Here is a 23,351-nt window from a genome sequence, read left to right as displayed (position 1 = left end):
GGTGGGAGGGAAGCAAAACAGTGTGTGTTCTCTGTCATTTGTAGAATTTAGATTTGAACATACACATCTGTGTGTGTGTGTGTGTGTGTGTGTGTGTGTGTGTGTGTGTGTGTGTGTGTGTAACATGAAAGCAGAAGACTCTTTGGGGGCAGGTAGGAGACAAGCAAGGCAGGAAGGAAAGGAGGAGGACAGCAATGCTAAATAGGAGCAAAATACAAATTACAGTCATGTAAGTATCACAGTGACACCCATTATTTTGTGCACTAAATAAAAGGAAAAATTTGAAAGGGCTGATCCTCCGTGTAATGCCTACCCAGCTCTGTAGGATCAGACACCCACTAGGCTTATGCAGGAGCAGAGATGTTGAGAGTGGGGGCCCTGCAATACATGGTAAGAAGCTGGCACATAGCCAGGTGGCAGTGGCTCAATCCCAGCACTCGGGAGGCAGAGCCAGGCAGATCTCTGTGAGTTCGAGGCCAACCTGGTCTACAGAGCGAAATCCAGGACAGGCACCAAAACTACCCTGTCTCGAAAAACCAAAAAATTAGAAGAAGGAGAAGAATAAAAGGAAGAAGAAGCTGGCACATAAGAGCTTTAGGAAGCCTGGTGGACAGTCATGGCTGAAGGAAGGGGACCCATAAGGGAGCTTGGGCCTCGGAGGTAGAGTTGAAGGATGAATACCTGTCCCCGCAGTGTTGACATCTTCTCTCCCGGGCTTCCAGATTGAGGTACAGGTACTAACAAGCTCCTCTGCCTCCAGGAGCAGGACTGAGAAGGAAACAGAGGAGCTGCCTAGGGAGGGACATCTATGGCACTCTCCTCCATCTCCTCCGCTTCAGTGTGTCCCTTACCACTGAAAAGCACAGGGAATCCAACACTGGCCCTGCCCTGCAGGACGATCAGCCCCACACCCACACAGCTGTGAGGCTCATCAGCCTTTGAGCTGGAGCCCAACCTGAAGCTGCTTACAGAAGACAGAGAAGCAGCCCAGGGCCAGGCCAGGGAAGGCAGCAGTCTAGATGTGAGGGACTTGCACTCAGCTGCTGCTTAAGCAAGTTTCATCGCCAACATGTTTAGGTTATGGAAAAACTAACCACCTGGTTTGACGATCATACATGTACTGGAACATATAATTACCCCAAATATACAGTCCTGATGTGCTAATAAACCCTTGTAAATAAATAAGACTGAATGCTGGATATAGAGGCATACAGCTTTAATCCTAGCACTCGGGAAGCAGAGGCAGGTGGATCTCCGAATTCAAGGCCAGCTTGGTCTACATATTTCCAGAACAGTCAAAGCTACACAGGGAAACTCTGTCTTGAAAAACCAGAAAACAAAAAATAGAAAAATAAATAAATAAGACTGAATGTGCAAATCCTGAGTGGAGATCTGCTCTGACTCTGGGTCCCGTGGCAAGGCTGTCTGCACCAGCATTGGGCAGCCTGGCCCGGATGACTCCCACAGCCCCTGGAAAGGCTTAGCAAGAAGGTTCGTGGACCAGGGCACATGTCAACTTCAACCAGAGCTCTCCAGAGAGGCTGAGGGGGGCAGGGATTGGATGGGTCCCCTACTACCCCTAGCCTCCAAGCAGCAGGCATACTCCCTCTGGCCCAACCCAGGAGGCAGGACCAGCTGGCCCCATTTCTCATCCCTATCGATTACTGTGGCAGAAGCCCTACGAGCAGAATGTAAATCAGTGTCCCTGGGGTATTTAACCTAGGGAGGGTTAGTTGGAGGTGGCATCCCTTATAAGCCCCACATCTGATGTTTTTATATTAATTCCTATAGTGGCCAGATTAATTTTTATTCCACTGACTGTTATCTCTTCTTCATTGACTAGGAGACATTTCTCAGAAGTGCATATCTCAATGAGTATCAGTCATTTAATGGGGTGCTGCCCCTGCCTGCAAGGTTTTCATTAAAGAATGAACATTCCTTTGATCCAAAGACTCAGTCTTTGGAAATAACAATACACAGGCCAGCCCGAGTCACTGTCACAGCCATCACCACCTGTGGGGGAGGGTGGAAGCTGTGTAGAAATCCATAACCATGGGCACAGGGTGCCCTTCCTCCATCCACATCTCCCTCCTGTTTTACCCAGGCCCAGAATCTGAGTCATCACAGAGGACTCCAGGGACCAAGTGACCACAGCTTGGCAGAGGGACCCTGCCCACTCCCAGAGATAAACATGTGGTCACCAGCCTTTGCTTTGCAATAGGCACCCCCTCACCTCCCCCTAAGTCAGCTCCCCTTTCCTTGAAAACACAGTGAGGCTGTTGCTATAGCCCTTTGAAGGCAAAAGAGTGCACTAGCCAGAAATTCCCAAAGTCCAGTACTGTACTTGGTCACCGATCGTAGGTAGGGTCAGGTTCAGCTCATGAAAATGATTTGCCTCTTTGCTGGTGTGGCGTAAGCATTAGACTGGTGTCAAGGAGCCCAGGTCTGGCTCAAAGGTCCAGATGAATAAGTAAGGACTGGTAGAACCTCAGCACTACCTGCCAACACAGGTGCCTACAGAAAAGTCAAAGCAAGTAGAGCTGGGGACTCTAGCTGAAGCCAGGGCTGTGGGCACAAGTCGTAGGGGCAGAAACTGAAATCAAAGGAGCTGCAGGCAGCAGAGGCACAGCACTGCAGGGAGAGCTGGCTGGCTGGCCTTACACGAGGGAGCCCACTTCTCTCTCCTGCGGTCCCTTGCATTAGAGCATGGGGTCCCAAATGTGGTCCTGAAACCAACAGCATCTGAAGTCAGAAAGCCTGTGACAAGGGCACATCCTCTCCTGTCTGATGCTTGAGAGGACAAGCAGTATGGAGCAAGAAAGGTGTGCTGGCTTGAGTGAGAAATAGTCTCCATAGGTTGGAGCATTTGAGCCTTGGTTCCCAGTGGGTTGGTACTGTTCAGGGAGGTTATGGAGCCTTGCTGGAGGATGTACGTCACTGGGGGGCAGGCTTTCAAAGTTTATAGCCTTGCCCCACTTCCAATTTTTTTCTCTTTGTACTTCCGGTGTGCAGACAAAGATGTGGTCAGTCAGCTTCCTGCAGCCATGCCTGCCACCTACTGCCATACCTTCTCCACCATGGTCCATTCTCTCTCTCTCTGGAACTGTAAGCCAAAACAAATGCGTTCCTCTATAAGTTGCCTTAGTCATACAAATAATAACTGGACAAGGCCCGCAGAGAAAGAATGCCTGCTATTATGATTTGGATTTTAAGTGGTCCCCGTGAGCTCATGTGTTGAAAGTGTGGGCCCCTCACTGTGAGGGTCTGGTAGAAACTTTAGGAGGTAGGTCACTGGGGATGTGCCTTTGAAGGTGATACTGGGGCACCCACAGAGGTGAGCAGTCTCCTCTGTCACATGCCTGCTGCTATGATGTTCTTCCACACTATAGGTCTCAAAGCAGCCGGGCCAACCATGGACTAAAGCTTTGGAAACTGTGAACCCAAGTACAACTTTTGTCCTTTCAGCTATTTCGGGTATTTGGCAATAACAGAGAAAACCACTAACACACCCAAGCTTGTGCCTCATCGACCTCACCCGTCAAACAGAGATCCTGTCGCCATCTGGAGGTGCTGCCTCCCCACCGAGCCAGAGGCTCCGTACACTTTGTATGTACTCACCTCCCAGGCTGCTGCCTCTCCTAGAGGACATGATTCCCAAAGATTTACCTCTCAGAATGAGCTCACTTGACTCATCCAAAGTCAGGCATGTGTAATTAGACCCTGAGCCTTAAGGGTTTGGAGCATGTTGATAAATAACAAAAGTGAACAAGTAAGCAGACCACACTCCCTCCCCGAGGTTGTGTATCAGCTCCAGCACACCAATCTCTTCTCTCAATTCACACATGATGCCTAAAGGTCCAGAATATCCATGCATCCTTTGGGGGGGCTGCTTCTTAACTTGTTGGAAACTGCTTCCAAGATACAACAGGGGTGGAGGTGTTGCTGTGAGTAGTGTCTAAAGAACCAGCTGCATCCATGGATCTGAATTCTGCAAGGACGTCTATGATGAGGTGGAGTCAGTGAAGTAAGAGGCAGACCTGAGGATAGCGAGAGACAGGTCTGGTTCAGTTCCAGCCCTTTAGCATCCACTGCCTCATTGACTGCCCTAGAAAGCCAGATGGTGGGCCACACATGATCTCATTGATGAACAATCTCTGGACATCCTCAATGAGGAGGCGAAGACCAGGGCACAGTGAGGAATCTGAGGGAGCCTTAACTTAAGGGCTAGGCTGGGGAAGGGGATGGGGGACAGCAAAATATCCACAGAAATGGAAGCCCTAAGACAGATTTTCTCAGTTCCAGCTGCTGGAGTTGCTGAAAACATGGCTTTGGGTCTAACAGAACACACTTGACCAGGAGGTAAGCTTCGGGTCTAACAGAACACACTTGACCAGGAGGTAAGCTTCGGGTCTAACAGAACACACTTGACCAGGAGGTAAGCTCCGTGAGGCTCCTCACTACCATCAACATGGAGCCCTCCTCCAGCCCCTAGGAAGGTGTCCCAGGAAATAGTAGAGAAACATTTGGCCTTCTCCCATGATTCTCACCAATGACCTACTAAGAGCCCCCTCCCCCCACCCCCAACATATCCCTGGGTTTCCTCCCCTCTCCCATTCCTGTCTGTTCTCTGCCAGCGAGATCCTGGGGCCACGGTGCCCCGCCTCCTCCTGGACTCCATATATATTCACTGTGCTGCAAAGACAAGCTTCTTAGGATCCTACCCTGGAAAGTGGCCATAGCACAGGCCACCTGGTGCGTATTTCTTTGGTGCTTGATAAAAAACAGTTTTGGATGCAACTCAAAAAGAGCCCCTACCCCCTCATACATGGCCCCTGTCAGAGAGGGGATTCAGAGGGCAGAGCAACTTGGGAAGGTATACTCAGCTCCACACATGTCTCACCTAAGCTGGGCAGAAGGCAGCTCAGGACCTGCCAGAGCCCAGGATGGGCAGGTAGAGGCCCATGTCTAAGCACAAGAGCAACTTCCAGACATGATTGCATCTGACCTTCTCCTTGAGTTTCCGGTCTCTGGCGCAGGGCCCATGGTGAGCTCAGCTCCTTCATACTTCTGGGCTTCGTTATAGAGAATTTTGTAAGGCGTCCAATCTACAGAAAATTGCCAACTTCTGGAATCATCGGGAGTACCCACATCCTCTGTCCAGAGCCCTTTTCATCCCTGATGCACTTGTCCAGCCTTCTCTCTGGGGATGCAGTAGACTGGGGAGGGGACTCTCCTTGAGCCAGCAGGGTACTTCCAGCCTTCTAACTCAGGTTTCCCAGAGACCTCCCAGCCTAGCCCTGCTGGCTTGAAGCACTGAGGCCTCCAGAACCTTCCTGAACATTCCTCAGTTGAGCAATCGCAGCCCAAGCCAAATCCCAAAGGAACCTGGAGAGGGTAGGCCCCACCCCTCTCTGAGGTGGCTCGGAAAGTTTAAAGGGCCAAGGGAAAAGCATTCCTGAGCTTTTTAGAGTCTCCACAAAACACTTCCTGATGTTTGCCTGACACTAAAAACCTATTAAAGTCGTAAACTTCTCCTGCAGAACGCTTCTCAAAACTGTATTTATCTAAAGGGCATCTGTGTTTGGTCTCTAACACAAATGCTCCAAATGTCGGGCCCCAGGTGATTTATTTGGGGCGCTTTGCTCTCTCTCTCTGCTCAAGCCCTTTCAGCTTCAGACCCTGGTTGCTCGGCCCCTTTGCTCCTTCCGCAGATGTTTATGGATGGCTTCAATCTACTCTGAGGGGCAGCCCAGAGGGAGAGGGGTACAGGGGAGTGTGTGAACTGCAGAGGGAGGGACAGGGGTTGCTGCTCCAGCGGATGCTCACAGAGCCCACCTGCCAGCATGGCCACATTCCCCCGTGCCCAGACCTTGGCTAGCCTCTCTACCTAGAATGCCAGACACACTCAGATGTGGAACCATTAGCCATGAGTCCTTACTAGGTCCCCAACTACGTGAGATGCTGGACATTGGCCATCAACAAGCTACAGTCCCCACAACAGGCAAATGTAGATCAGGGAGTGTGTACAGTAATTAACAATTGTGGCACATAAAACATTAAGAAGAGGCGCCCATGGTCATTCCAAGACTGCCGCCTAGGACTGTGGGTCAGCCCAGCACATTCAGACGAGGCTGCTCATGGGGGTCTCATGCAGTCTCCACAGGGCATCTGAACAGGGGCTGAGTGCTGAACAATAAACAGTTGGGCGTAGAGGGATCCAAGAATAGAGCAATGGGGGATCAGTGCTGGGGAGCCCCAGAAAGTCTATCCAATGGGAAGATAGGGGGCTTTCCTCAGAGGGGAGAAGTGCTAAGATCCCAGCTTTGGTGAGCAGGCCCTTAGGCCTCGGGCTGTAGCAGAGTCCCCTGACAATCCTTCATTACAGCATCTTAATATGCATGAACTCATCAGCCCCTTTGCAAAGAGGCCCTGGAGAGCAGGCCCTGCTGGGGCTGCTCTAGGTTTGCTGGCAGTGGGAGAGATTTCAGAAGGCCGGGGAGGCTGAGGACTCTGCCTGGAGGAGAATATAGGTCTCCACGGGTGGGTAGATGCCCAGAGCGTACTCCCACAATGCTATCCTTCTCTCTGGGGCCTTGGCATCTTCGAGCCTTCAGAAAGTGAATCCACAGAGCGAGAGCTGCTGGAGCAGTCTGTTGGAGCCTTCACAGCACTCCCCGGCACCATCCTGCTTCTCTGCCACTCCACTGGCAAAGATTAGGCCAGAAGCCCATCTTCCCCTCCAAGAATCTTAGGGGAGAGGCTGAGAAGGTGTTTAGGGGGGTTTGTTTTGTTTTAGAGCCACACTGCCTGATAAATACACTAGCCACATGTGGCTATTTAACTTTATATTATTTTCAATTCTACACAATTAAGGATTCAGTTCTCCTTCCTCACTGCTACATTCCAAATGTTCAGAAAGCACAGAATGGAACATAACCAGCATGGCAGTGCCATGTTTCATTGGACAATGTTCTTTCAGGCTATATGACAGGCTGGCCACTTCTGGTGATCAGGCAAGGGCAAGCAGCATCTGGTCTATGGGAGGAATCGGGGGCATAGCCAGAAGCCCAGAGCAGACCTCCCTGCAGAGGTGGAGCTGGTGCTGAGGGGAAAGCAGTGAATGGGAGCTCCCGAGGTGTGGCTGCAGTTGGCTTCTGAGCTGAGTGCAGAGGAACCTAGGGGTTCCTCAAGACAGCCGCTGGTCCTGCTTACACAGAGGGCTAAGAGTCACAGGGGGTGTGAACAGCTTGGACTGTGCCCCCTTGCTCGGCACCTCTGACCAACCTGCAGCTCTGCTGCCCCCAGCTCACGGCTGCTACCATGTGTGCAGCAAGCAGGCAGTGAGCATGTCCGTGTCTACAGGCCTGAGCTGACCGTGGACAGCATGTCCCACACCTAGAACTGCAGCCCACAGAGATCCTGGGCGAGGGCAGCCTGAAGAGGCCATTACAGGGCATTAAGTCAACGGACTTCCTATTTGTCAGTGTGCCAAAAACACAGCAGGTGTTTTTGACTCTGAAGGCAAAAACTCTCTCAGAGGCCAAAAAGAATGCTGGAGACTCCAGAGAGTGGGGACAAAGGCTGCAGAGGGGAGGATTCACGTGGTCGTGTCCTTTCCAGGCGGTGTGGGAATTCCAAGCCATTGGTGTCACACTTTCTGGTGTCTACAGGCAAACACTGTGAGCCCAGTTCCAGCCTCTTTGCCCAAAGTCAGCTAGCCCAGGTCCCCAGACCTGACTGCCACCTTCTTGTGTCCCTTCTTAGGTTACATGCCAATGAACACGTGTCTGCCAGCTCAGGGAATGTCCATGAGAAAGAGCATAAAGGGAGAATCTTTGTTTTCTTCACCATAGTGTCTCCATTTCTGGAAAATGGCACCTCAAATATTGTAAGCACCCAATAAATCAATGCACTTTTAAGGTGAAGTGGAATATACAGATCGGGTAAAATGTAGGTCCACACTGCCTGCAGGATGAACTGAGACCCCTGCCCCTGTCCACTCTGAGAGAGCTAGCCAGTGTTTCCAGGTCTGAGCTATGCTCCTGGACTCATGACCCCTGAAGACCTTGAGGGTCAGGTTGCTGTTCCTGCACTGAGCTTTCTTGACACCTCAAGATGCTCCCACACCATTGTCTCAGAGCATCCCATAATACCAAGTCTCTTCTTTATCCCCAGTTTACCACTGCAGGGTCCATGATAGGATAAGGCAACAGTGAGGACATTAGCAACTGGGATGGAACAATAGGGTCACTGAATCCTAGTGAACAGCCTCTTCTTCTGCTTCAGCCTCCTGCCACAGAGTGAGCATCTCCGGGTCCCCTAGATGTCTTTGCCATCCTGCAAAACACTACTAGCCCCCCTTCTCTCCCCCCTCCTCCTTCTCTCTCTCTCTCTCTCTCTCTCTCTCTCTCTCACACACACACACACACACACACACACACACACACACACACACACTGCCACTGCACTATAGACCAAATCTAGGAGCATCATCCATCCTACCTGAAGGTTTAGCTATTTTAGCCTGAAACTTGAGAAGTTGGAGATAGATTTTGTGATGAGAAAGGTAAGCTTAATTTTTCATTTCCCTCTAGCTAATAACAGACTGAAAATAGGCCCTCTTTTGCTTCCAGAAGCCAAGGGAAAGGAAAATGCTTCCTGGTGACAGGATAATTTGTCAGAAGTTATGAGTGAGTTCAGCAGAGCTGTATAGGAAGTGTATATTGAACAATATGACACACTGGCTTCTAATTGCTTCTGCCTTTCTGATCAATAATACATGTTTTCAAAAAGCCTTCTGTTTGCATTTACACAATGGACAGTAACTACTGCAAAGGATCCATTAAGACCTATTTTAAAAAGTGCATTCTTAAAAAAGTTGTCTAAATCTGCATTACAAGGCAGATTATGAAACTGCCTTGGGAGACGTTTTTCTAAGAGGCATTCAGGCCGTCTCTGCCGGACTTGCCAACTGTGCTCACTGCCCTCTCCATGGCTTGCCTGTGAGCCAGAAAGCTTTCTCCGCAGCTCCAGATGATACACTGAGACACAGTCAAGCCTGGGGCCTCCATAGCGGCCAGCTATGTCCTCCACCAGGACACAGAATGAGCAAACGCCCCAGGAGTCCAGGTAGGTGCAGTCATGAAGCCACCTACCATTCTTGAAACTCAGCTAGAGTCTGAAGTGGCAAGGAGTGGGCTCCGGGGTCCTAGGGCTCTTTCCTTCCAACACACCTGTGGGTCGGAAGGCCCGGAGCCAATGACCAAGGCAGGAATGTGGAGAACAGGAGTTAGCTCAGGCAGGCAAGGCTTGCATTGGACACAATGGGTTCTTACCCTGGCAGGTGGGGAACCTGGAGCAGAGGGAAGCAGGCAGTTTGGAGGAGGGACCACCAGGATTCATATGCTACCTTAGGAATAGCCTCTGATATCTGTGGCTTTCTACTTCTACAGCTGATGGGAACACTCATAATAACAAGGGTTACTCATTGGGACTGTGGTGGGCTCTGACTGAGGGCTCTCTCTCAAACAACCTGGGGAGAAGGGACTGCTTCATGTGAGGCCCCAGACTTGAGACAGAGAAAAGCCTTAAAGATGGAGAAAAGCACCGCTGTCCACTGAACCCATCCGTGTACCATTGCTTAAGCTCAAAATAACACTGGTAGGCAGTTGTCTTGTTAGACCGGTGCTGAAGAACTCTGGACGATGCTGAGCGATGCAGTCAACCTGATTCTTATACTGGGTGAAAAGAATGGAATGGAATTCCTCCAGGGAAATGGAGAGGGGCTGAGGGAAGATGGGAGAGGCCGAGGGGAAAGGAAGAAACTTAGAAGACCCAGCAGGAGGAACATATGAAATGCTGGGGACAAGTCATGTGGAGGTAGACTCTATCCAGTCCCCAAGGGCCTCAGCTAGGCCCTGTTGCTTGCCTCCATGAGGTAAGGGCTCAGGCCTCAAGTGTCTAGTCTGGCTCCAAGAAGGTATAAGAGGAATGTCTTCTCACAGACAGACTGAAGCCCCATCTATGAGCGTCTTTGGTGGGCACCAAGGCAGGCAGCCAGGCAGGATCTCCAGGGGCCAAAGTACACCTCTGGCTATGCTATGCCAGCCAAGCCAGCTACCCTGTGACTATGTTGATGATACAGCATATCTGATGAGGTGCACCTACCTGCCTCCACTGTGGTGCCCTCAGAGTAGCTGTTGGGCATGCCTTTCTTCCTGCAGCTCCCTGGAGGGCAGCCAACAGCAGACAGGGAGGTAAACTATGGAGAAGCAACAGGCCCACCCCCACCCACCTCGACACCCTGCTGAGGTAGCAGAGTACCCTGGTAGGCAGGTGGAGAAAAGATGCTAAGTAGTCCCCCCAACAGGGTCACAGAATCAGAGCTGCCAACTCGTATGTCACACAGCCCGCAGGGGAAGTGTCCACATCCACTCTGAGGGACCTAGCCTGCCAGCCCGGGCTGTACTTGTGGACTTGTGACCCTGAGGGCCATATTCCTGTCCCTGCCTTGAGCTTTCTTGATAGTTCTGGATCCTACGCCATCCTACACCCCATGCCTCCATATTCCTAAAGCACCCCTGCCCATTCTCCCATCCAAGAAGTAGCTCTTTTCGACTGGAGCGATCCCTGGGTCAGCTAGGATCTCTGTCCATGCTGAACCTGGCCTCCACCGTCTTGTCGTTGGGTTGTGTTTTAGGGACAGATTAAGGGGCTCCGAGTGGGCCTCACATACTCAGAAGGTTACCATGAACCTTCCATTGCCAGTTTCTGCAAGGACACCAAGAGAGCTGCCTACCCATCCATTCCTCACAGCCGGCCCTCAGTCAGCTCCCGCTGGGCAGATGACACAATGGACTCAGAGGGGCAGAGCTGCGGAAGTGCCAAGATCCAAACTCAAATTAAATCACTCCAAAGCAGCAGCCTGCACTACAACCTCTGAGGAGACTTCACTTTAGAGTGTGGATGAGGAGTGGCTCAGCGGTAGAGTGCTTGCCTAGCATACTTGAGGCTTGGGTTCAATCTCCAGTATCTTTTTGTGGAAGGAAGGAAGGAAGGAAGGAAGGAAGGAAGGAAGGAGGGAGGGAGGGAGGGAGGGAGGGAGGGAGGGAAGGAAGGAAGGAAAGAAAGAAAGAAAGAAAGAAAGAAAGAAAAAGAAAGAAAGAAAGAAAAGTGTCTCTGTGGGTAAAGTTTAGCACCTACCAAGCCATGCCCAATTCTAGCTCCTGGAGCACTGTGACCTTCAGTGGGGGAAGGGCAATGCCAAGGCCAGGTTCTAGGGGAACCTAGGCAAGACAACGGTTATGATTTGCTGAGCATGTACTCAGTGTTGACACTGAGTTCCACCCACATACGTACTCCCTTTTTAAAATAGTAAGTCCTTTCTCTGAGAGGAAAATGTTTACAGTTGGGGAAACTGAGGCTCAGAGTAAATAGATTAGGAAGAGTTTAAAAAAAAAAAGGAAAGTAGAGCCTTCTGCAAACCCTCCCTTTCCCCAAAAGTCACGGGAAGGGAGCAAGGGGTGGGGCTTCCTAGGTGAAGAACTGGTGGTTCCTTTCTACTGCGCTCAGATTCTCAATACTGAGTTAATGTCTTGAACCCAGATAGAGCTAAGTTGCACCTTCCATGTGGCTCTCAATGCCAGGAGGTCCAGGACTTCCCTCTGATCTAGATACTGTTGCCTCTGTTCAGCTCCCGGGTCATGCACACGGGAGGGTAAGATACACATTCAAGTATGTAGGTGTCCATATGGCCAAACACATGTGCATGCATGCGTGCATTTGTATGTCTGGAGTTCACACAAGATCTTCTGAGAAGAAAGAAATGTCCCCACCATGGTATCTGGACACTCAAGGATGCAAAGGCTTGAAGAACAGACAGGACTGTATTCTTACACGGGTCCTTAAAATGGCCAGAGTTCATCCCAGTGTCAGTGAAGGAGGTATGAGGGTGAGGCTGGTTGGAAGAATGGACCAGACCTCCCTTTTTTCTCTGCATTCTATTGGAAAACAGCCACAGGAACCTGTTTATAGTCGAAAGGTACCTCTCTCCCACCCTCCTATTCAGGTACCTTCCTTAGGCTCAGGCCCAAGTGACAACTCCAGAGATCAGGTGTATTGGCACCCTGTGACTAACACCAGCTCCTTAAACCCAAAGGCCAGGGATCTCAGGGTGCCTCTCCTGGGCTAGAAGGCTGGTGCTCTGGACACCCACCCTCGAGCACACAAGCTCTGAATAACATCTCAGTTGGCCTGGTCCCAAGTCAGCCTATGTCTTGGCAGCTTCTGCTCCTGCCTGTGAGGGTGACTTCACTTTGACTTCATATCTGCAGAGTGATGTAGAGATTGCTTATTCAGCCCTGAGCTCAGCCAGGCAGGAGGGTGGGGCTCTGCATACTGCAGGAGAGGAGCAGCTGAGCCCCTCCCCAGGCTCAGGTTCCAGGGACCTGTTTGCTCACTCCCAAGATCCCACAGGAATCTGTTCTCCTTTCCTTCCACTACTAGGTTCAAGCCAGGCTTCAAAAAGCAGCTGGGAGTTGGGAGAGCCGGGCTTTCCCCACAGAGGTCTAGAGCCCATATCTCACCTTCCATCTCCTGTCTAGAAAGCGCCCCTATCAAGGGTAAATACATTTTGGCATAATTTCTTTGTGTGTGGGGAGGGGAGAATAGATTCTTCTGGCAAACTTCTGTTTTCATCCTCCCAACACGCACCCCTGTACCAGCTGCCACAGTCTGTCAGATCACATCCTAAGAGCTCTTCTATTTGGTGGGATAAGAGCATACAATTCCAAGCACTGCCTTAGACTACAGCAGCCGGTCTCTTTGAAAGGTGTGCTGTTAGCCAGTTTCTTGATCCTATTGGTTGTATTGGTCCGGGGAATCACAAACACCCCCAACAGAGGACCCCCACCCTCTCCACCACAGGATATATCCGCCACTGGAAGCAGGCTCTCTGGTCCTCTTTCTCTTGGTCAAGGCTCCTCCCCTCTTCCCGCCTCTAGCCCCAGAAGAGGCTGCAGGCTCCAAATGCACTTCCCACTCCCGCCCCCTGATAAATGGCGGAGGATGCTCTCCGAGTCCAGAGGATGTCCCTGAGTCCAGAGACTGGAGGGACATCCGTCTAGTGTCTGGGTCTCTTTGAGAGTATAGGTAACCAGTCGGCCCAGACTCTGAATCTTCTGTGATGCTCTTTCTGGGAGGCGGGAAAGGACAAACGCAGAAACAGCAAGCAGGCGCACAGGGTGAGAAAGTGGCTGTGCCAGCAGATGATCATGGATCCAGGCTACCTTTAGTCGACCTGCAGCAGCACCACAACCCAAATGCACCCAGTTCCAACCGGCCTTCCGCTAGGAAGGAAATCGCAGTTCCCGCAGCAGTCGGGTGCCGCCCCACCTTGCCCCACGTAGTACCTGGAGCCCCGCCCCTACACACACACCCGCACCCCCTGGTCCCGCCCCTCCCGCTGCCCCTCCCTCTGCGCCCTGCCCTGCCCCAGTCCGCTCCCAGGGCGCAGGCAGCGCAGGTCTGCAACTGAGACCGTGCACGCAGCGGCGGAGAGCGGCTCCGAGTCCGCACCTGGGAGTCGCGCCCGGACGCAACGCGCCCGCAGTGCCCGCTGCGCCCGGGCTGGCATGGGGAGGCCCGGCTGAGCGCCGCACCCCACCGCCGAGACCCGCCCGCTCTTCCACCGCGGCTCTCGCGCGTACAGCCGATGGCGAAAGCGACGTCCGGCGCCCCGGGGCTGGGGCTGAAGCTGTTTTTGCTGCTGCCGCTGCTGGGCGAAGGTGAGTCCTACGGGCGGCTGGGACGGTAGCGACCGGGGCGAAGTTAGCGCTGCGCACCGAGCCTGGGAGCTGACGCGCGCAGAAGCGCGCTGACATTGGCTGGCATCGGCCGGCTGCGCGGCTGGCGGCCTCCCGGCCTGGGAACCGGGTCCCTACGGCTGGCGGCTGCGCCCGGAGCGCTCGGGCTGCCGGCTGGGCGCGGCTCGGGTCGGTGCGGGTAGCTGGCCGGACGGCGTAGTGGGTGCTTCGCCAAAGCCGCAGCTGCGCACCCTAGGCTGGTCGCGCCTCCAGCCGCGGCCGCGTGCCCGGGGGAAGCGGACAGAGCTTGTCGCCGTTGGGGAGCAGTCGCGAGCGGACAGGGTCCGCAACCCTGGGAAGCCCGCGACTTGCGCCAGCGCTTGAAGACTGCTGCGTCCAGGTTTTCTTTGCGCATCTCACTCCCGCACTTTGTGTGGCTGTGCTCTTCTGGCTGAAGGGTGCTGAGGTTCTTGGTAAAGGTTATTTTTCCCTTGTGTGTTTTTGCCACCCTGGTCTTAAAAAACGTAAAAGCCTGTGATTTCTGGCGTGTCTTCCCCCATGAGTATGACACGGTCTAAGCCCTGCCCGGTATTCAGCTGGAGCACCTGAAAGTGTGGCGTTTGAAGGTGTAATAGGGTCCAGGACGGACATTTGGGCGCTTTGGGCCTGGCCACTCGGGAGTCGAGTGTGGTGATGTGCTCGGCATCAAACGCACATAGGAATCCTTTTATTAGGTGTGGCTTTCAAAGGCTGGTCACTGCTCTCATCCCTATACCCTGACCAAATAAACCCTAAGGATGCAAGATGTTGACCCCCGTGGCTGCACCTGTTATAGAGTCCTTCCAACCTACCCTAACTTGGTTCCCCCCCTGGAAAATATACATACCAAGTTTCTCTCTGATATCAGAACGGAGCCCAGACCACCGTCCTCCCCTTCCTTACAAGGGGCATTTTCTCTTTGCAGTCTTTGGAAACAGAAAAGGCCTTGATCACCTTGCCCCATGTCTTGCCGAGACTGGGTTCACAGGCCAGCTCAAGACTGCATTTGTGGGCCTCCTGGCACCACAGAGACGGATGCAGAGAGGGGAGTAGAATAAAGGCTTTATCATCCCTGTGAAAGAAATAGATTGGAGAGTCTGATGCTAGGTGTTGGGGCACAGTGCTGCAGCCGGTATGTAGGCAGGAGACTGCGTAAACAGTGTGGAGCATTCCTGTGTCTTTGGGTTTAAACTTAATAGCTTCAGGTGTGTAGTCAGGAGTGAAGTAGGAAGACGTGCGGGGCAGCTTCCCCAAACCCGCCTAGCCCTGAATTTAGCAAGGTCTCCAGCTGTTGCAGCAACCCAGCTCAAGGGTCTGGCCTCTGGCATTCAGCAGGGATATTGGGGGCTTTCTGTGTGAGACCCCTGGCCCATAGAATCAGGTGGCCACAACAGTATATAGAATCCAGTGACAATAACCCTTGTCTTATACTCACCCCTTTCTGGATGGCCAAGAACCCATGATAGTGGTACAGAGGAGAGGAGGGGGGGGGCTCGTATCCAGGCAGAAATAATTGGGCTTTTTGAGAAGCCCTATAGCCTCGACTTTGGAGCAGCGGTTGTGACACTCAATGATCTGCTCCAGACTGCCACTAGCGATCTCGGGTGCGGTTCCTCACTGTATTACAGGGAGCAGCTTGGCCTCCTGCGCTCTCTAGTGGACACAGTGTTCTAGTTGCTGGGCCTGTCCCCCAGGGTTTGGACAGGGTCTGTAGAGGAAAGGGAGCCTTGCTCAGCTCACAGGCACCCTCATGTCAGGTCATCAAGACATGCTCCCACCATTCCCATGAAATCACGCTCAAGAGACCGATGGGCACATACGTACTCCCACAGCATGGCCTGGCTCCCTTCCCACCGTCCTCCAAAGACACCCCACCCCCACGTTCACAGTACCGAGCCCCCCCCCCCCCATCTTCTCATTGCTGTTGGGCCCAGTGCCCTGCCTGGAACTAGAGAGATGGCAGCCTCCTTCTCTAAGTTGTTAGAATTTTCTGGATTTTTTTCACTTCTCAGTACAGCTACAACTTGACTGTATGGACGAGGATACTAGATCACAGCTTCTCAGGCTCCCATACATGTCCCAGGGCACCTTGCCCACTCCCACCCCGCCCCAACTACTTGGCAAGACTCTTGTCCGTCATCTTCCTGGCCAGGCATCTTGCTTAACACCTCTAGCTGTCATACCGAAAGGCTCTGGCACCATGTCATGGGAGGGTCCCCTTCCGGACAGCCTTCTGTAAGTGTGAGGGACCCATCTCTGTATTCACCAGCAACCTTGTGAGTAAGGGTTGGGGGCTGGGGCACACAGTCACTGTTTCCTTTTTCCTCCCTTCCCTTACTGAGTGCAAGGGATCCGGGGGATTTGTCCTGATTGTCCCTGATCCAGGCTCACCTGGTCCCTTCCTCGTCTCTTGCCTCCAGCTGCCGCAGTGTCTATTCTCTGGGCTGGGCCAGCCAGGGAGCTCCTGAGGGTGGGGCCTGAGAGCACACAGCAAGCAGGGAAGTTACTGAGCCCATTCACTAAATTGCCTTTATTTTGTAGAATTGCTTTAGGAATGGGCTTAAGTAAATCACTGTTTCCTTGGGGGTGTGAAGAAAATGGGATGCATTCACCTAATGGGGTACTAATGGCCTTTTAGCTAGGGGAGGGGAAAACTAATTAAAAATTATGGTATCTGTTGAAATGGAGCCTGGGATAGGAAGGGAAGGGGAAGCTGGAAGCTGCTACCTCCCTCGGGATCTTCTCTGCAGACTGGCAGAGGACTCTTGTTGGTCCTATTTCCTGCTAACACCAGCAACAACTACTACCCCCATCATCCCATTGACAACCCTATGAGGTTTGCCTTCTTTTCCCATTTTACAGGTGAACAAACTGAGGATCTCCCAATCTCTAGACTCTAGAGCCCATGAAAGCTAAGGACTCCCCAGATCCTGGTCTCTAGTTTTTAGCAAGTCCTATCTCTGGGCTGATGGAGCTTGGTTCCAGGAGTGGAGATGGAGAGGGACCTGGGAGAAGGAAGCGTCCCTGCCTTTCACACCTTGGCAAGTCACTCAGGTTTGTCAGAAGGTGCTGTAGAGAAAGACTAGACCAGATCTAGGTGTGACATGTCACGTACAGCAACCCCCACAGACATGAGGCCTGAGCCTCTCTGGGTGTGAGCAGAGTTCTGAATGAGATATTTGTTGCTTTTAACTGGCTGGCTGACTGTGGGAGTCCCATAGGCTAGGAATGAACAGTAGGCCTGGCTCTGTCAGAGCTGTCCTGGAAAGGGAACCTCTGTGCTCCAGGCATGACTAGAAGGTGCATGTGTATGTAGCCAGAGGGCTGGTGGGGACAAGCCACTCAAGGACAGTGTCTGCTGAGGCACCTGGTGCCTTGACCTCAGAGCTGTGCTAGGGGAGGGATGCAACCGTGTGCCGTCATCCAGGTGGAATCTACCTCCCTAGGGCACTGGGAAAGATTGACAGAGGAAAACACCCATCCATGCCCAGGAAACAAGGGCAGAGTTGGCTGGGAGTCCAGCCCCCACTCACTCGGTAGTTCTTTCCTTCCAGATGAGTGGCCGGAATTGTACTGTGGAGGGGTGTGTTGTGGGGGGAGGGGGTTGCTTCTGGGGTAAGGGCTGGGGCCTGCCTGGCTGCTGATCTCTTACCTCAGTCTTCTCCCGTCAATGCTGTACTTTCTAACTTTACCTCCTTCCCCGTTATTTTTCTGTGTGAATGACTTGATGGTCCTAATCGAAAAGAGCCTTGAGTGGTGTTTTGCAAGTAGGAACTAACAGCAAAAGACACACCTAGTAGTTTGGGAGAGGGAGAGAATGTGTATAGTTCAGCTAGAGGTGAGCAGCTACCAGCAAGAGCAGGGAGGCATGGGCCGCAGAGGAGGTGATGGCAGCGGGGGCCCCTGTCTCTCTGGTCTGTGAAGACTGTCCTCTGTGATCTTAAGGGGTGTTTCACCCTAGGAAGTTGTGGGGTTGGTACAGCTGCCTCTGAGCTGCGCGCCGCCCCCCCCCCCCCCCCCCCCCCCCGCTTCGTTCATAGCAGCAGCCAGGGCTTTGTGTCCTGGGATTTAGGACACAGAGCCTTTCCACACAGAGGCTCCAGGACCCTAAAGGGCTCTTGTGGACTGTGCCTCTTCTTCCTCCTCCTTTCTTTCCCCAGCTGTTCCCTCCCCCATCACCCATCTCCCTATTTTCTACAGCCATGGAGAAACCCCGAGCAGGCCTCACAGCTGTGTGATTTATTGTAGGGGGCTTCAGGGACCATCCCCCTCAGTCTGAGCCTGGACTCTGTCCTGAGTCGGTAGATCCCTGAGCCATCTACTGTGAAACCCTGACCTTCTCGGGGTGAGAGGAGAAGAGAGGAAGAGTGCCGTTGTATTGTGGCAGCTCCTTCTCGGGCACACCGGTGCCCCTTAGAAGGCTGTCTGGTGAGACCCTGAGGGCTGCTTCTGAGGCACCACCTGGGCTCTGAGGAGAGCAGGTGGCCAGCCTCAAGCAAACACTTCTGTTTGCTTTTGCCTCATAGGTAACTCCGCTAAGCAGAGCAGCCCAGATGCTACTGCAGGTTAACTGTGCACCTGGACAGGTGTGCGCCTGCCTGGTGAGCTGACAGCGGAGTCTCTTCTCTGCAGCACGAGGTGTGCCAGTGGCCCTGAGGCCCAGATCTTAGCAGATGGGAGCCCCTTCTTCAAAACTCGAGAGTATCAGACGCCCCTCATGGTGGTCCCAGGCCCTCCCTCTGTGACCTGGGGTGCTGGTGTCTGAATTCTTCAGGGCTGTCTGAGGGACAGCGTGAGCCTGGAGCAGGAGACGAGGGATGCTGGTCAGTGTTTATTGAAATTGATTCCACTCCCTCAGACGGTCCTTAACATTTTCACACTTGAATTCCAGGAAGGAAAAGGGGGCGGGGACTTTAACATCTTGAAATTTAAGAAACCTGAAATGCTCTGAGTGCCATGCTCTGAGTGGGTGAGAGTCGAGTTGTGGGGCACACGGTGAGTGAATTTCTTAGACATTTTTGCCAATGTGACAGGAAGAGATGGGACCTGATTCTGGGTGACTTGGGGGCTTTGTCTTCTCCAGTCTTCCTTTGTGGCCTTCTACCCTCCTTACCTGGGACATCTACTGCATTGGGGAAGTCAGGAATCCATTTCTGCTCACCAGCAATCCAAGCAGCAAATGGTTCTAGGAACCACCCTCCTCCCAGGCAAGACGGGCTTAATGTGCTTCGCACATACTTTGCCCCCATGAGTGCTCTGCCTGGCTGTGACTCAGCACAGGTGGTCAGCTGGAGGTCACCTTTGCAGAAGATTGATCCAGCAAGTCCACATCTGCCGAGCCCTAGAAAGTCTAGATTGAGGTTCCCTAGTCACTCCAGCCTGTATCTACAGTACTAGGTAACAGGCACCCCACCTAGTCTCTGTGGCTTAGCATAGGTGCCCTACCTGTGTGGCAGCTAGCATGCCCTCTCCATCCAGGAATAGCCTCTTCCATGAGAGCTGCACCCCAGAACCTGTGCACCTGGCCATGTGCACAGAAAGATCCAGAGCTTTGTGGAGCCGGGCTTGGAAGGGCCTTGTGTCACCTTGCCTGTGTTGTGAAGGTCAGAATCACACCACAGAGCCCCATCTCAGTGCAAGGTGGACTGGGGGGTTCCGAGAGGAGTGAGTGGGGCCCCAGGATGGGGTGCCACTGTACGAATTCTGGGGATGAGAGGAGTCTCCAGACTTGGGGACCCTTTTTAGTTTGGTTTCTGTTGTGATAAACACCATGACTAAAAGCAATGTGGTAAGCAATTTTATCTTATAGCTTACAGTACATCCTGAAGGGAAGTCAAGGCAGGAACTAAAGCAGAGACCATGGAAGAATGCTGCTCACTGCCTTGCTTTCCTGTGGCTCTGCCTACACACACACACACACACACACACACACACACACACACACACACACACACAGAGAGAGAGAGAGAGAGAGAGAGAGAGAGAGAGAGAGACACCCCAGGACCTACAGTGGAATGGACCCTCTCACGTCAAGAAAATTCCCTCACACACTTGTCTACAGGCCAGCCCGATGGTGGCATTTTCTTAGTTGGGTTTTTCTCTTCCCAGATGACTCTTAACTTGTGCCAAGTTGATAAGCCAACCAAACAAGCCCTTACCCGGTTCACTGGCCTCTCCAAGTGGGCCCCGCTGCCCATTTTCCTGGGTGGCACAGCAGGGGCCTATGCTGGGCCCAACCTCTGTGGGTGAGGGAGGAGACAGTTTATTGGAATTGTCTTTTAAAACAACCTTTTAAATGAAACGAATGTAGCATAAGGGTAGCCATTTTTAAGAGACTAGTGCAATGGCATTTAGCCTGTCCCAGTTTCCAGTGTCCCCTCGTAGTTCCATCACACCCTCATTATCCCCGAAGGATACCATATATGCACTAAACAGTTGTCCCCATTTGTCAACTTCTATCGCTAGATTTGCTGTTCTGGGCATGTTGTGTAAATGGTACAAAGTTTAGGGTAGTTTTTATTAGTGTTTAACCTTCACTGTAGCACGCATCAGTCTGCAGTTCTTTAAGAGTGACTAATACTCCTTTTGTTTGGATACGGCCGCTTATGTATCCATCTATGTATCCACTTATGTATCTCTTGATCCGGGGAGGTGTGTATTCTATTGTGAACGTCCTCTGGATCTTCTGTTTAAGGCTTGTTTTCCGTTTTCCCAGGAGTGAAATTGCTTAAGGCTCTGGTGTTTGGTCTTTGAGCAGCTGCTGAACTGCCCTTCCCCCGGAGGGAGCATCATTTTCAGCAAAGCTTACACTTCACCCACATCCTCTCCGACACTTACTAGTTCCTGCTGTTGTTTGGACACTCTAGCCTTCCCATGGGCTCATGGGTATTTCGTTGTGCTTTTGGTTTGAGTTCCCTAAAGATGAGTGATCTAGTCCTAAGACTAGATGAGCCTGTTTACACACTCACTGGCTGGTTGTGCATATTATTGGATAAGCGTCTCTCCAGATCCTTTGGCCATTGCTTTTGTTAAATTTTTCGCTGACAGTTATATACATGTATGTAGTACATTCTGTTTACTAACCCAGCACCCTCTCTTGTCTCCCACCCATCCCTGTCATCACAACCCTCCACAGGTCCCTTCCCATATTCTTGTTTTGTTTGTTTGTGGTGCACTGACTTTAACCAGTTCCTTCTGTGATGCCGTGGGTTTAAAACTATCCATTGGAGTCTGTGGACTTACCACAGGAACTTTCCCTCCCTAAGAATCTAATAGGCTGGGCAGCGGTGGCACACGCCTTTAATCCCAGTACTCAGGAGGCAGAGGCAGGCAGATCTCTGCCAGTTCGAGGCCAGCCTGGTTTACAGAGTGAGATCCAGGACAGGAACCAAAACTACACAGAGAAACCCTGTCTTGAAACCTCCCCACCCCCAAAAAATGAGAAGAATCTTACCAGTAGTTAGTAATTCAACAGGGAGGTCTAAGCCCCCTTGTGCCTGCTCTGTGATTGACTGTTGACACGTAGGCATGTGCAGCTGCGTTGTGTTTACAATGGCAATGTCATGCCCTAAGAATAGTATTTTGGGGTCATTGTCCGTCTTACAGCCCTTACATTCTTTCTGTTCACTCTTCCTCAGTGTTCCCTGAGCCTTAGAGTTCATGGTATAAAAAATACTTTATCCAGGGTTGAACACTTTTGGCCAATTTTTATTTGCGTGCCTTTGACCTGTCATCTCTGCCAGGCATGGCTGAGAAGCCACTTCATCCAGTAGCATCACAGTCAGTTAGGAGAATTCTCTTGACATTGATGCCCTTGGATGGACATTGAGTCTCCACTGCCCACTGAGTGTCTGTGTTTCTCAGGAGACCAGGACTCTTGCGCCACGTTGAGCACAACTGTTCCAGAAACAATGGCCTTACAGCTCGTGCAGGAGAAGCAGATGCCCTGGAACCTCCCTGCGGAAGGGGAGGATGCTGGAAACCAGAGACCTGCCCCACATCCAATAAGAGTACTGGCAGCCTGGGAAGCCAGGGCTGCCCTCTCGCTCTGCCTCTATCTAGACTAAAAATAACTGGGCAGATTGGTCTAAGTTGATTACGGTAATTGCTGCTGTGATGTCATGCTGCTGGCCAGAGCTGTGTTGCAGGGACCGTAGCCTGTGCGGAGGCAGTGGCCTCTCCTCTGCATTCGCGCTCAGGGTTTGCAACCACAAGCTACGGATACCAGTGATGGGCCTTCAGTAATGGCCTGCCCTGCCATACCAGGGACCCCAGGATTGCAGTGTGTTTGGCCTTAGGTCCTTGCAAAGCAAGAAACTTCTCCTGTGAGGTCCCTGACTTTTATCCTCCACTCTCTTCCAGAGCAGAAGCTTGGGACTTCTTTATCTGCCACCCCCTTCCCAAGAAGAGGCCCACTGCTTCTGCTCCAGAGACTGAAGCAGCCTCCTCCTGCTGCTGCACCTCAGTCAGGACACACTGACCTGCCCAACGTTCCAGCTTTCCCCTCACTCAGAGCAGATCCCTGCAGTTTGGGCACATGGAGCCACACTGCAGGATTGTCACATGTGGGTACATCTTCCTTAGGAGCTGTGCCTCTGTGCACGTGGTAGATTGCAGGCCTGATCCCCACACAGAAGCAGGAATCGCTCTGTATCGGCTGCAGTATCCACCCTCTGACACGGTCAGGGACCTTTTGGCCATTAAAGGCTAGGACTCCGCAATATTCAGTCAGTTCTCCTGTGTCTAGCGAGTTGGGCATATGAAAGCCTAACATTGGGTTCTATACCTGTGGGTGCTTCTTCCGTGGAAGAACCTCTGGTGGGATGGCACCCCTGTGAAAACTCCACCTGGTCTCACATTCCTGAGCCCTCACTTTGTTAGGGGGGCTCCTGCTGTGACTCTATCTCACTGAAGTACTACAGGAGCCAGTTTATAAGCACCAAAGAAACTTCAAGGGGCATCAGCCTTTTTGAGGAGAACCTGGGAAGACATGGATGAATCTCCACAGTGGCATTTTCAGCCCCCTTTGCAGGCACATAAATGGATGGCCCCGGTCCTGGATCTCTGTGACCCGGTTTCTCAAAAGCACTATATGAACAGCTGTCACTGAACAAAGGAGCCTGGGCCAGAGTGGCTAAGTCCTAAATCACTCTGTGTGACCTGGGGCCATCCTCTGTCTTGGTTTATTGCTCGGTGAGATGGGAATCCTACTATCATTAGGTGTGCTTAAAACGGCACTGTGGAAATCTCACTGGTGAATATTGAAGGTAGCACAAAGCGTGTTGGGATGGAGTGTTGAAAAGGAGCATGAGGTGTATGTGGGGTGGCCACTCAGCATGTGGACATGTTCTGAGTCATGCTGTTCTGCTGGGTATATGGGGGACAGCTGCACAGCCCACAGTCCCCAGGGTCAAAGCTGGTAGTGCCTTGGCCTGGTTGTGCCAGTAGTAGTTAAGGCCACAGAGTACTAGGGAGAGCCCTGGAGCTAAAGGGGCCTGGTCTCCCACACAC

At 52.2% G+C, this 23,351-nt stretch overlaps 1 protein-coding gene across 2 annotated transcripts in view; it reads left to right on the top strand.

Annotated features, from left to right (window-relative positions):
* The first annotated feature begins 13,490 nt into the window (after window positions 1-13,490).
* Ret (ret proto-oncogene) overlaps window positions 13,491-23,351 on the top strand; it is a 43,839-nt gene continuing 33,978 nt past the window's right edge. Inside the window, exon 1 of one of the 2 annotated variants that reach the window (XM_052720621.1) lies at window positions 13,491-13,784. In XM_052720621.1, the coding sequence (XP_052576581.1) occupies window positions 13,712-13,784 (73 nt within the window). In that variant the 5' untranslated portion in view covers window positions 13,491-13,711. Of the gene's footprint in view, window positions 13,785-16,788; window positions 16,896-23,351 lie in introns of those variants that run through there. The other variant, XM_052720622.1, reaches the window with a different exon arrangement.

The sequence above is a fragment of the Peromyscus californicus genome, unplaced genomic scaffold, assembly GCF_007827085.1.
Source record: "Peromyscus californicus insignis strain IS unplaced genomic scaffold, ASM782708v3 Scaffold_6__1_contigs__length_162567912, whole genome shotgun sequence".
NCBI classification, from domain to species: Eukaryota; Metazoa; Chordata; class Mammalia; order Rodentia; family Cricetidae; genus Peromyscus; species Peromyscus californicus.
This window is presented reverse-complemented; position numbering and strand designations above follow the sequence as displayed.